At 52.0% G+C, this 13,209-nt stretch overlaps 6 protein-coding genes across 6 annotated transcripts; 2 read left to right on the top strand and 4 right to left on the bottom strand.

Annotated features, from left to right (window-relative positions):
* Positions 1-828: 828 nt before the first annotated feature.
* Positions 829-2,146, top strand: N7477_002031 (NAD dependent epimerase/dehydratase; the record flags this gene model as incomplete). Its single annotated transcript, XM_056963694.1, has 5 exons — positions 829-1,092; positions 1,169-1,349; positions 1,426-1,598; positions 1,621-1,756; positions 1,848-2,146. The coding sequence occupies 5 exons, from the start codon at positions 829-831 to the stop codon at positions 2,144-2,146; spliced, it is 1,053 nt and encodes a 350-aa protein (XP_056826613.1).
* A 449-nt stretch (positions 2,147-2,595) lies between these two features.
* N7477_002030 (putative MFS myo-inositol transporter) lies at positions 2,596-4,335 on the bottom strand (the record flags this gene model as incomplete). Its single annotated transcript, XM_056963693.1, has 3 exons — positions 2,596-3,733; positions 3,793-4,089; positions 4,154-4,335. 3 exons carry the CDS (start codon positions 4,333-4,335, stop codon positions 2,596-2,598), a joined length of 1,617 nt encoding a protein of 538 aa, XP_056826612.1.
* Positions 4,336-4,917: 582 nt separating this feature from the next.
* N7477_002029 (uncharacterized protein) lies at positions 4,918-5,397 on the bottom strand (the record flags this gene model as incomplete). The annotated part of the gene is made up of 1 exon (XM_056963692.1): positions 4,918-5,397. The coding sequence occupies one exon, from the start codon at positions 5,395-5,397 to the stop codon at positions 4,918-4,920; it is 480 nt and encodes a 159-aa protein (XP_056826611.1).
* Positions 5,398-6,537: 1,140 nt separating this feature from the next.
* Positions 6,538-7,636, top strand: mep20 (uncharacterized protein; the record flags this gene model as incomplete). Its single annotated transcript, XM_056963691.1, has 3 exons — positions 6,538-6,766; positions 6,820-7,239; positions 7,302-7,636. 3 exons carry the CDS (start codon positions 6,538-6,540, stop codon positions 7,634-7,636), a joined length of 984 nt encoding a protein of 327 aa, XP_056826610.1.
* Positions 7,637-8,251: 615 nt separating this feature from the next.
* On the bottom strand, positions 8,252-10,702 carry N7477_002027 (non-ribosomal peptide synthetase; the record flags this gene model as incomplete). Its single annotated transcript, XM_056963690.1, has 2 exons — positions 8,252-9,612; positions 9,658-10,702. The coding sequence occupies 2 exons, from the start codon at positions 10,700-10,702 to the stop codon at positions 8,252-8,254; spliced, it is 2,406 nt and encodes an 801-aa protein (XP_056826609.1).
* Positions 10,703-11,358: 656 nt separating this feature from the next.
* N7477_002026 (putative alpha/beta hydrolase) lies at positions 11,359-13,046 on the bottom strand (the record flags this gene model as incomplete). The annotated part of the gene is made up of 2 exons (XM_056963689.1): positions 11,359-12,245; positions 12,281-13,046. 2 exons carry the CDS (start codon positions 13,044-13,046, stop codon positions 11,359-11,361), a joined length of 1,653 nt encoding a protein of 550 aa, XP_056826608.1.
* Positions 13,047-13,209: the final 163 nt, after the last annotated feature.

The raw sequence follows: 13,209 nt of genomic DNA, 5'->3' as shown, positions 1-13,209 counted from the left end.
CTGAGGAAGCTCTCGCTGAATAGGCACCACACGCCAGCCCTATCCACGTGGAATCTTTCTATTTGGGCCCTATTAAGGCTCTCCCAGCGGCGAATGCAAATTCTGGTTCTGGATTCTCATCAAGGGCCTATGGTGCGCCTTAATCCCCGCTACGTCGGAGACACGTGTGCTTGACAGATTTGGACAGCTTTTTTCTTCCGTTGCAAAAGGCTTAAAAGGTCCGTTCAGCGTAAACCGCTATCCCACTAAGTGGGCCACGAAAGGTATTCTTTGTAATTCTGTTACTATCCTGGGAAGCCACTCGGGCTCCTGAGAGGCTAATCGAACCGCTGAAGCTAATGAGTCTGTGATCACGAGTGTTTTGGGCTACGGTGTCATAGTCTCATTACCTTACATGACTATCGTTCTTAATGGACCGTCTGGCGTCTGTTCCACTCCTTGCAGAGTCCCCGGAAATGCCCCTCGCATCTCAACTTAATGCCAGGCATGTTGCGCCGATCATTTCCGGATCGAGACGGTGAAAGGCCTCAGTGATTTGAAATCAAATCGGCAGGATAACGATAACTCTCCGATAGAACCAGGAAAGATGATTGGAAATCAGCCCCATTCACGGATTCACAGTGTATATCCGGGCCTTATAAGAAATGGAGAAAAAAAAAAAGGAGGAGACAAAAGGGAACCTCGAATCATATAGATTTCGAACATTTTGGGGTTGAGTCTGAAATTCGGCAGGATCGACGTCATGGCGTACCATGGCATCCATCCGCGGTCGGGTATAAAGTAGTGAGGAACACATCTTCTCTCCTCATTCTTACCACCCTTTTCAAAATGACGAACTTGACTGCTCTACCTGCGGGATCATTGGTCCTTGTCACCGGAGCGAATGGATATATCGGCTCTCATGTAGTCAACACCCTACTTCAACTTGGGTACCGAGTCCGAGGAACTATTCGTTCCCCCAAACCGTGGCTTGACAACTTGTTCGAGACTAAATATGGCCCGGGCGTTTTCGAGTCCTACGTACTGCCTAGCTTCGATGACAGTGCGCTGCTGGATCAATGTTTGGACGGCACATCTGGGATAGTGCACGTGGTACGTTGTGACTTCCAACGGTCGCCCTCTTGTCCATCCCAAGGGTTCATTCCAGCTAAAGCGATATTACAACTAGGCTTCGGACGTCTCGTTCAATGATGACCCGAATTCCGTTATTCCTTGGGTTGTGCGAGCTGTCGAAAATGTCCTGGAGGCTGCATCCAGACACTCCTCTATCAAGAGATTTGTCTTGACCTCCTCGTCTTCAGCTGTGCTTATTCCTGTTCCAAACAAGGAAGGAGTTCAAGTCGATGAAGGTAAGTTCATGCGCGCTTTCCTCATGATCGCAATGTCAACGCAAAGTGTCGAAAACTAACGAACGTCTGTTCTTAGGTACCTGGAATGAAGCTGCCGTGAAGGCTGCATTTGATCCAAGTGTAAAGTCTAGCAATAAACCCTACGTCGTGTACGCAGCTTCCAAGACACTTGGTGAACAGGCGGCTTGGAAGTGGATCGAACAACACAACCCTCGGTTTGTTTTCAATGCGATCCTACCCAACTTTAACGTATGTCTTGAAATATACCCAGGCCCAGTTACAAGCGCTGACATCAGAGTGCATTCAGACGGGTGAAATTCTTCACGAGAACATTGGCGGATCGACCATGGGACTGATCCGCAAAGTTCTGAAGGGCGACAATGGACTGTTCGCATTCCTGACACCTCGTAAGTCAATTTGGTCTAATCCAACCCCACCTATCCTGAGGTAGTCACCACGTCAATTCGAGCGACCATGCTAAACTCAAGGACTGTTCAGAATACTATGTGGACGTTGTCGACACCGCCCGCCTTCATGCTATTGCGTTGCTTGCGCCCAGCGTTAAGTCGCAGCGTATATTTGCGTTTGCAGCTCCGTTCAACGTGACTGATGTCATTTCGATTCTTCGAGGACTTCGGCCTGACCATAAGTTCGATGATCCACCGGCGAACGAAGGCCAAGACCTGACTGAAGTGGTACCGGCGCCCAAAGCCGAAAAGCTTCTGCAGGAATACTTTGGTCAGAAGGAATGGACTCCTCTCAAAGAAAGTATTGCCGCGGGAATTCGTGATCTCTAGGATATGCTTAACTACAGCTTTGGTCAAAATTGAAAAGCTGACCACACTCGTGCTTCCCTGGGAAATACTCTCATTTGACTCGAATTAAAAACAGTGCTCGATTGTGGATGAGAAAAATTCCAGAAATAATCGTGCATTGACCCTGAGACCACAGAAAGTGACTTTTAGTAGCATCCCATTATATAGAAGATTGATCTTAGGCAATTTTGACACCCAGCCACACAGACGCTACTGTGCTTGCGCCTGTGAGACTACCGGCCACTCTCACTATCCACTGAAATATAAACTTCTACAAGGATGACCTTTAGACATTCTCCCATAGCACTTCTGCCGATACAAATGATGAACGACTTTCATTCAAGGCGATGTTCAGTCCTTCGAAATGAGAATACTAGGACTGGAAGTGTTATGTCAGCTACCATTCTTTTTGACTTTCTGGTTATCTATTGCTACCCAGGGAAGCTATGTTGTCGCCGGAGACTCTGTTCCACACCCCATCCATCTGCCAACAAGCCCTTGACTTCCTCAAGACCAAGTCCACTCAACTCCGGATAGATTGCACGTATAGCCACCCATCCAAAGGCGCAGACCACGGCATAGACCAAAAAAGTCCAAGTGGGGGTTAACCACACCATCATAGGTAAGAAAGTGAGTCCGACAATGAAATTTGACCCCCAATTCGTCGCTGTGGCGAGACCTGATCCGAAAGAACGAACATTCAAAGGAAACAACTCTGCTTGCTGCCACGGCACGTTGCCGAGCCCGAAGGCGTAAGATGCGGTGTAGACAGTCAAGCAGAACAGAATCAGTAGAGCGTATAGCGAAGTCTGGCTGTCTTTATCATCGCCATGAGGTCTGGGGTGAGTGTCAAATGGAATATCTAATGAAGAGAACGCGATGGCACAAAGGCCCAACGCAAGAATCATGACGGGTATTGAGTAAAGCAGAATTCGCCGTCTTCCAACTCTATCGATTAGCCAAAATGCGAGGAGGGTGAATATGAAATTCGTCACCGCAACTGTCAGGGATGTCAACGTCGGAGAGGAAAACGACAGGGATTTGAATATGATCCCTGAGAAGTACATTAGGCTGTTGAAGCCACATAGCTGCTGCAGTCCTTGGAGCATCATGGCTATTATCAGGGCCCTCCTATTCCCACCATCGTGGAAGAGATCATGTGCTCGCTGGGAGGCGTCATGCAGCCACTGTGGTTTCGTACCAGACACCTTAATCTGGTCGGTCTCCAACGCCTCCTCGATGATTTCACCTCTGATATTGCGCATGACCTGAGCCACGACGCGGTCACGGTCGGGGCAGACTTGGTAAATCTGACCCAGGACGTTCATGGCTCGGGGTTCGAAGCCTGCCTGCACCAGCCACCGGGGTGTTTCTGGCAATATGACCATCAAGGCAAATTGTAGAACTGCCGGGGCCGCCCCGAGTCCTACAATCCAACGCCATCCGCCGGAGGTTTCGGAAAACAGCCAACCGACGATATATGCTACAACTTGACCTCCAGTGATCAGCAGGCACATGATTGTGACGAGTCTTCCCCTTGCATGCGACGGTGCGATCTCCGAGATGTACCTAGGAGATTGATGAGCGCCATGTTTGATGAGTGTTCGTGGACAGCAGAAGAGACCTACAATGGGGTCACGGCACTAGCGCTCCCAACCGCCAAGCCAACAATACTGCGCCCTAATATCATGCCCCACACATGACTCGTAGAGGCTTGAATTAATGCGCCCAGGGCAAAAAGGGCATCTGCAACGAGGATCACACGCCGCCGGCCGCACTTGTCAGCCAAAACCCCAGTGAAGGGGCTGGCCACCAGCGCGAACAAGCTCGTACAGGACGTGATAAGGCTTTCATCGAGAGTGTTCAGTGGACGACTGGAAAGATCTGAGCCAATTGTTACAAGAGTGGAGGATATGACACCAGTGCTGTTAGAGTCGATTCGTCAGCTTCGAATCGCTGCAGTAATAATCAGAGCAGACAATCACGTACTCGTAACCAAAAAGAAGCCCGCTAATACCTGCAGACAATGTCAAGGTCCATATGAACCATCCACCGGAATACTTCAGCTCGCTCGCTAGAGCTTGATCATCGTGGCCCTGCACCGGAGACGTGTCGGTCGAGGCAAGTAAAGGGGCGTGGGGACCAGAATGATCTGGCTCCTCTCTTGTCATATCTCGGAGCTCGTATTGAGTATGAAGATTTGCACTCCCATGGTATGACATGCAGAAGATCCACGACGGTCTCAGGTTGCAGGTTGAAGGTTGGCCCCGGCCTGCTGACTCATCATGAGGTGAATTTAGACTGTGGGACTCAGGCCGGAAACCGGGAGGCAATCCGGGGATCGGCCATACCGGACCACGATAACGGCCCGCCAGCCCCCCACTCGGCGTAAACACATTTCCCTCTTTTTGATGCCAGGGTCACGCTAGGCCGAGGGTCGGGACTAGCCGACGCCCTCCATCTCAAAAAGGGAAATGAGGAAGAATGCCACGGCATTGGCATACTCCGGACCCATTTACGCCCAGAGCAAGCCTTCCGACTTCTTGGCGTTTCACACCATTGATACTGATTTTCGTGGCTAGGAACTCCGAAAGCTCGGTTGTGGGGATATATGGAAGCTGCTGCTACTCAAGTGGACAATACAGGTGAAGCCTTTGCGGCTATATCAGGCTCGACTTGAAGGTACAATCCGGCAGTCGGTTTCCAAGCAAAATGACCAATTTCCCCCCCTCCCGAAGTAAAAAATAACCCGATCATTCAAGTTTCACAAAAGCAATATTGGAGTGAAATTCCCCGCGATTTGCACTTCCCAAATCCGTCAGTTGGGATGCAGTCACATCTGACCGCGGCTGTTCCCATACAGCATGCCAAGTACCGGCTGCACTCACGGAGTACTCATGCCCCTTGTGGAAATGGACTCCAGGTAGATTAACCGTAAAATGCATAGTTTGACCGCCAGAGATCTCCACTAAGTCTTCCAACGAGGGCGGGAGCTTCCGTGATATCCTGATGATGTCAAGTGGTATGGGCTCCCCGCTTCCAGTATCACAGACATCAAAGACACCTAGGACACCGGCACGAGCATCAATGGGCGAGCCCCATTTAAGCACGGTGATCGGTGACTCGGCAGGGTTGTAGATTGAAACCGTGATAGGTACGACAGGAGGCGAAAGCGTCTCAGTCGCCAATGACTGGGAAGCTAGGTTGATTTGAAGACTGGAAAGAGACTGCATCCCGACGCGAGAGGGTGAACAGTTCAAAGAGGGGAAATGATGAAGAACTCAAGCGGGAAGCAAAGCCTGACGGTCACCACACTGCAACAGCCTACAGAGTAGGTTACGTGGATTGAAGAAACGGGGGAGAGACACCTTCATGATGAAAGGTCAATGACCGCGGTTTCCGTGTTCTACTAATCATTACCTCAGCTCAAGCTGTTCAACAAGCCTTGACTCCGCGTTGTCCCCGGTGCAACCCTCCCCTCTCTGGCTTGGCATAGATCCAGGTTAAGTGCAATCTCCGAACCGTCAAGTGACCCAATCACCAAAGTGGACGCCAAGTGCAAGACTTGAAGAGGCTTAGACAGGCTTGGGTTGTATCTTGGCGCCGGAGTCCGACGATGCTGCAGGGTTCACGGCCTTGGCATTTTCTTTGCAGACATCTAATTCAATTATCACGGAAGTAGAAACGTGCAGTCGAAACTTGCCCGCTCTCTTTTAGACAATCAGGTCTATGTAAGTCGATTTCCCAATTTGTTGCTCAGACTATATTCGCTGTACTTGGCTATAACCGGTTGCAGGCAATCAATACTTTCAAATGGCTAGACCTTCATTTTGCTAAGCCAAGGCCAGCAAATGAAACAAGTCACTTTATCAAAACACAAAGAGTGATCGGCACCATTCGGTGATCATCACAGATATCAGATTACCATAGAAGACACGGGCCTCCGTCGGGCCAAGAAAGGGTAGCCATTTCCTGTCCAGGAACTTTCCGTGTGCTTCAGGCCTCCTCCGGGCTCCTCGAAGATATCTACGACCAGTGAAGAGATGGGATTCAACGATCTTCCAAGATCGATACTGATAAGGAGAAATGGATAGGTTAGAGCGAGACTGGCTTGCAGCAGCACGATACTACCTTCTCGACTCAGTTATCTGGGTTGGCGATCAGTTTGGGCCGGGAGATCTACCGGTACATCTCTAGAACGGGAAGTATACTTCGATATCAAGACGCTTGAATCATCTATAAAGCGCGGTATGTTGCCCACCGAGAAGGACGCAAGATTCCAAGGTTCAGAGTCATCATCAATCAAGTACGATCACAATCGATCTCTGAAATCTTTCGATTCCTCGATTCCAATTGAATTGCTCCAGTTCATCATGCATTTTACTGCCTTCTCTACAGTCCTACTGGCCCTCGCACAGTACGCATGCGCTGTGCCGGTGGAAAGTAACCAGGCGTCCGGTCTGGATGTCACCCTCAGGCAAGTGGACCACACTCGCATCAAAGCCGTGGTGAAGAACGCCGGGAACGAGGAGGTGACCTTTGTGCACCTCAACTTCTTCCGTGACAGCGCCCCTGTGAAGAAAGTCGCCGTTTACAAAGACGGTACGCTTTTCCCGTCCCGCTAGAACTGAGTGTAATGCTAATTTCCCATGCAGACGCTGAGGTCGCCTTTGAGGGCATCAAGCGCCGTCTCAAACTCGAGGGCCTTACGCCGGAGGCCCTTACGACCCTTGCAGTGGGAGAAACTGTGGAAGATGAATTTGATGTTGCTGCGACCAGTGATCTTTCCCATGGTGGACCTATGCTGGTGCGTTCCAACGGCTTGGTGCCTCTGGTGAACAACGGTTCCGTCTCTGGATACCTGCCGTACCACTCGAATGAGCTCAAGCTCGAAGTGGATGCCATTATGGCATCTCGAGTCACCAAGGCAATCAACCCTTTGGCTCGCCGAACCAAGGAGAGCTGCAGTAATTCTAGCGGAAGACTGCTCTCGAGAGAGCACTTAAAAATACCGCGTCTCTGGCTAATGCCGCCGCCCAAGCCGCCCTCTCCGGATCAGCCTCGAAATTCCAGGAGTATTTCAAGACGACCTCCAGCTCGACTCGTCAGGTTGTGGCTGCTCGGCTGAAAGCAGTAGCCAAAGAGGCTCAGTCGACTAGTTCGGGCTCCACTACGTACTACTGCACCGATGTATACGGATATTGCGAGACAAACGTGCTGGCCTACACCCTGCCCTCCTTGAATGCGATTGCGAACTGCGACATCTACTACTCTTATCTTCCCAGCTTGGCCAGTACCTGCCACGAGCAGGACCAAGCGACCACCACCCTCCATGAATTCACCCATGCTCCCGGAGTGTACAGCCCCGGCACAGAGGACCTCGGGTACGGTTACTCGGCCGCTTCATCTCTCAGTAGTAGCCAAGCTGTCCTGAATGCTGATTCGTATGCTCTGTATGCCAACGGTACGTGAATTAGCCCCTCTATCACTCCGTCCGCTGATGCAATACTAACCGCCGGATAGCAATCAACCTGGGATGTTGAGAAGCCAGCATCGAACGACTTCAGATGTCAGACTTGAGGATATAGGGATGTGACAGTTGGAAGATGGATGATGCGGATTGTGGATCGGGGGATCATGCGAGTTCGGATTTGTTGAGTCGATAAATGGTCGGAATTGATTCAGCCCATTTGCAACCTTGGATATAACGCTCGCGAAACATACTATCGTCCAGGAAGCGCATATAGGTAGCGAAACAAACCCTTCACAGATGAGTCGCGCTTGTTGTAGTCCTCAGAAACCCTGTGTAAAGTTTGGTTGATGGACAGATGGAAGAGTAGTCAATCATTGGTTCTTGTTTACTAGCCACGTCGTTCAACGTGATTCACGATAGTACTATGTCACAAGCTCAGTGTAACTCTGATTTGAACCAAATTCCTTGAGTAGTTCGGTTCGGTGGGATACGACACATCATTTGAAACGTGATCAACATGCGAGAAGTGAGGCAGCAAAACAACAATCAATTTATGATGAGGGTAGCAAGAACAACTTATAGATCAGAGCGAGGTCGTAGTCATAGAGCTCGGCTCAGTCCCACTCAGGCCAGACCGTGATCTCTCTGAGTTCCTCCCGATGTGCCCTGTAGTAGGCCTGCCCCAATGTGTGGAGTTTGCGACGGTCAGTCTTTTTTGACTTTGTTCGCGGGATGCGGTCAACAAGCAGGTAGAGGCTAGGTACATAGTATGGGGGCAATTCTTGTCGAATCGCATCACTGAGAGAATGAGTCAATTTAGAGACGGCATGTCGATGAGTGATCGGTCGAAATTGCATGTCTTCCACAGAGCCCGTTTCCAAGTTCATCGGGTTGTTCGCCAGATACAAATACACTGCCAGAATCGGGTCACTGACCCCATCTATTGCACCCAGGAGATCAACCACGGCTCCATCTCCAGTCGCCAGCAGACGGCGCAAGACATATTCAATCTGACCGGCTTCCACCCGGGCTCCATCCAATTTCAACATACTATCCCTTCTACCGATCACCTCAATAGTGCCGTCATGGTTGTATCGACCTAGATCGCCAGAGCGATATGCTCGGTGAGTCGGCCGTTCGGGATGCAGCTGCTTTGCCCAGGCTGGTGGCTCATCCAGATAGCTCTGGGATATGCCTGACAAGTGATCTAGATATCCTCGAGAGACATGAGGGCCTTCTATCACGAGCTCTCCGATCGCGCCTACAGGCATAAGCTGATCAAGGGCATCGGGATTAACAATCCAAATAGCTCCACTCGCAGGGTAACCCACGACAGCCCCTTGGCCTATCCGAAGATTGGGATTATAGGCGCAAAGGGAGGCCACTTCACCCATACCATATTGATTTACAAGACGCACCCGGTGGAGCCATTTAGCCATGACAGCGTCCGACACTGGCTCTCCACCAACACACATGGTCTTCAATGTCGGTACACGATCGGGGTCGATATCGATGGCAACAGATGGAGTGACAAACATGAAGTTGGCTTCTAGCTCATTTAAATCATTCATCAATGCGTCCATAGTCAGCGACGTTGTGGGAACACAGCAGCAGCCTCCGGCGATAAGAGGTGCCAGAAAGTCGTTGTTGCTAATATCGAAGGCATATGCATCGAACTGAAACAGTCGGGAATGAGGACCCATGTTCATCACTCGGATATAATCGGTCAAAGCAGATGCATAACTGCGGTGCTCTTGAATAATCCCTTTCGGATTACCAGTACTTCCAGACGTAAAGAGTACAGTGCAGGGATCCGTGGGCAAGACGCTGACGCGGGGAACTCCTACTGTCGGTGGCAATTGTTCAAGTGAAGACTCGTCGACTTCGAAACTGGTTTTCACTAGATCAGCGAACTTGGGTCCGAAGCCAACGGACGTTAACACGATCTGGATATGGGTTCGCTGCAACACCGACTCTCAGTAAGATGGAGGATCATGCGCATCAACACAGAGGTATGCACCGCCGGCAATCAAAATTGCCAGGCGAGCGACAATTGCCCATGTCGATTTGTAAAAAGTGCACGCAACAAATATCCCAGGACCAACTCCCTGTCCAATCAGCCAGTGTGCTAGTCGAGAGGCCCACTCACTCAGTTCACGATAAGTCAGATCGCCATCCCATGAACGGACCGCTGGTGCATCGGGGGTGGTATCCACGTGCCGTAGACAGAGATCGTGGAGGAGGACATCCTGCGCCGGAGCAAGTGGTCTAGTGAAATCTCTAATAAGAGAATTGTCGTGAGGAGAGCATAGGTCGATAAGGCCGACTACTTGGGTGGGCTTGTTGACAACGGACGATAGCGCCTGGTTGAAAGTGTGAAGGAGGCTTGTTGCAAGGGCCCTGCTAATACCATTCGAATCCGCATCGAGTTGAGCGCGGAATCGATTGTCTGGCATCTTTGTGACATACAGAAGAAGTCCGCTGTGTGAAGGCTCCAGTCTGGACGACTCAACGATCGTTGAACAGCAGATCTGGTCAGTGTCCATACATGAACGGGTACCCGAGCCATGATGTTCTACTGGTTGACTCTGATAGACGATTGTGCAATCGAACTTGGAACCCTTATCGTTACTTGTAGGCACACCAGTAGAAGTATTCTCCTTTGAGACGAGCTCGAGACCGCCGACCAGTTGCTGGAAGAGCTCCAGAACGGTAGCTTGGGTGTCAAGATGGAGTTGTCCGGTGGGCAATGGGATATTCCCATGTGTCTCCCCGACAAAGCTGTATCCCTGGTGGTAACTTTCTCCGATATATAGGGTGGTAGATGCGACAAAGGCACGAATTGCAACTAGCCAGGCCAAATGAAAAAGACGCTGAAGTTGGATGTCTGAAGGGTCATCTTGGACAGCCGGTGGTGCATTGAGATGTTCGACCAGGTTGGGGATCCGCCGTGGACGCTCGGAAAGGACTAGGTCCGTAACTGACCGAGGCAAGTCTAGTGGAGGTGAATCAGAAATGGCCACGGGGAATGGAGCCGGCTGGGAGTCTAAAAGAATAGGAGCCATGGAGGTTTGCCTTCAGTGACATTGACGAAACTTGCGACGTTTTCGGTGACTGGGAAGACCGAGCTGTTAAATGTCCTAGGTACTTTGTCCATCCACAGCGCCTCGGTGAGGGCGAGCGTGTCTCTGCTGAACGAGGGCAATCAATTGGGATCTGCCTGGTACGGCGCAAAGGCTCCTCAGGCGTCGCCACAGGAAGCCAACGGACATCCATTGGCACACAACGAATGATGTTTGCTGTCAAGGATGCATTTGCAAGCGGGCTGGCTGATCGAGGTGCAGCTGTCACGAACCCATGCTCATCCGGGCAAATAGGGCAATCGGTGCCGGGCAGCTTACACGAATCGTACTGTCTCGGGAACAACTCATCAGAAGAGACGACGAGGGTCTTAACCCTGAGTATGCACAGTGCATCGGGCTGTATGGATTGATGCCCCTCTGCACCAAAGAATACAAAAGACTTTGGAATTGAGTATGGCGATCTTTTCCGTTCCCTCCGGGGGCCAACGAGAGATCCTGTGATAGTGGCGTCAGTTCTTCCCCCCAACTGTGCCGGGGAAGATAACTCTAGAGAACTTCTTGACCTTGCAACCCAGGGGTCAAATCAAGGGTCATGAAACATCATTCATTTTCGCTAACTATGTACCGTCTGAAATGTTCTAAAGATCCGTAGCGTACAAGTATTCTAACCATCGATTTTGCTCAGGAACTCGGTGACAACCTCTGCAAAAAGCTTCCGGCTGCTCCACCATAGGCAGGTGGCCCGCCTTGTCGATGATCTTCAGCTCGGCACCACCACGCAAATCGGCCGCCATCTTCTGCATGGTCTGAGGCAGAACGCCGTCATTTGCACCGGCAACGAATAAGCCAGGCACAGTGGCATTAGCCATGCGGTCACGGATGTCGTAGGCACAGAGAGCCTGTACACTGTGTGCGAAGCCCTTTAGGCTGTTGGTCCGCACCGCCTCCTTGACCGTTGCTAGCACGTCGGGCTGGGTCTCGTACGACTCCGGGACGAACCAGCGTCGCGTAGTCGCCTCAGCCAGCTGCTCGCCGACAATAGGCTCATTAGTCTCTGGGTCCACGGAGCCCTCCTGCTCACAAATAGCGACACGATCAGCCCAGGCCTTGCGGTTCGATTCCGGGGCAGACGAGTTGGTGTCGCAAGCGATGAATGCTCCCACGCGCTCGGGGAACAGAAGAGAAGTGTTGAGAACGGTGACACCACCCAGACTAACACCGATCAAGCGGGCGCCCTTGGGCGGCACGCGAAGTGCCTCGAGCAGAGTGGCCAGGTCGGATGCTAGCACGTCCACACTGACGGGCTGCTCACCGCTTGCCGAGCGACGGCCGCGAGTCAAGTATCGCACAACACGGTACCGTTGATTCTCCTTGCGTGAGAGGAAAGAGTCGACAAAGCGGTCCCAAATGTGCCAGTCGACTAAGATTGAGTTGCTGAGCACCACCACGGGAGCGGTGGGGTCGGTGCTTCCCTCCAAGCGGTACGGGATCTCGACGCCATCCTTGGTGGTCACAAAGGACTCGACTGCCGGTCGTGTGGGCGAGGGAAGGTGCGCGTACGGCCGTCATTTGACGACCAGGGCCCAACGACGTCGGGTGCGGCCAGGGAAGAAAGCTCGCGGGGCGCGGGACCAAAGGTGTAGTACCATTGGTAAACCCGGCGACGCTTGGAGGCCACCACATTGGTCATGAGGCGGTCGGCCCAGGGAGTTTTCATAGCGGCCTGATGGGCCTCCCCACCTAGGCCGTTGGCGGGGGCATATTCGTGGAGGGCCAGGGTCTCGCGCGGAGCGCCGGAGTCAATGGCAGCGGTGACGAATAGACGGCTACGACGCCAGCCAGGCACGCGAGAGAGCATCTCGAAGTGTTCCTCGCGATACCAGCGTTCATACTCGGCCTGCTTCTCGGGATCGGGGTGTGTGGTAGTGGTCACGGCAACCATGACGCTTCCGCGGGTCTCGGCATCGGTATCGGCTCGATCTTCAAGCGGGCGATAGTCGGGGGAGCTTCGTTCAGCCACCAGGTCATACAGCAAGCGGCCGACATCAATCTGGGCCATGGTTTTCTTTTCGCGCTCAGTCTTGATCAGATCCGTTCGCAGGTCCAGGTAGGTCTTGCGGGTCAACTCGTCCATGTCGGTGATATCGTACAGCGCGACGTACTCGGGCTGCTCACCGTCGGTCGCGCGGAAGCGAAATCCGTTACTGATGAAGGGCAGACGCAGTCGCAGAGGGCCATGCTCGGTGTTGTACCAGTCGTGGAACTGGGTGTCCGGCAGCGAGCCCTTGGGCTGCATCGTCACGTAAAGGAGACCGGGGGTAGGCATGGTGGATTTGATCAGGAGGCGTGGAAGGAGAGTTCAGCGATTCACATCCAGAGTGAAGACGAGGTAGGACTTCAGCCCATTATACACTTGATCCATGACGAAGTGGTTCCGGCAGTGGGCAGTTGCCCCTCACCGGAAGAAAGCTGAGCGCAACCGATCTTCA

Source organism: Penicillium maclennaniae (genome assembly GCF_028827695.1).
Source record: "Penicillium maclennaniae strain IBT 15551 chromosome Unknown utg000002l:1.0-2354659.0:1.0-2356205.0, whole genome shotgun sequence".
In the NCBI taxonomy this organism is placed as follows: Eukaryota; Fungi; Ascomycota; class Eurotiomycetes; order Eurotiales; family Aspergillaceae; genus Penicillium; species Penicillium maclennaniae.
The sequence above is the reverse complement of the archived record's forward strand: the minus strand, read 5'-3'. Positions and strand labels throughout refer to the sequence as shown.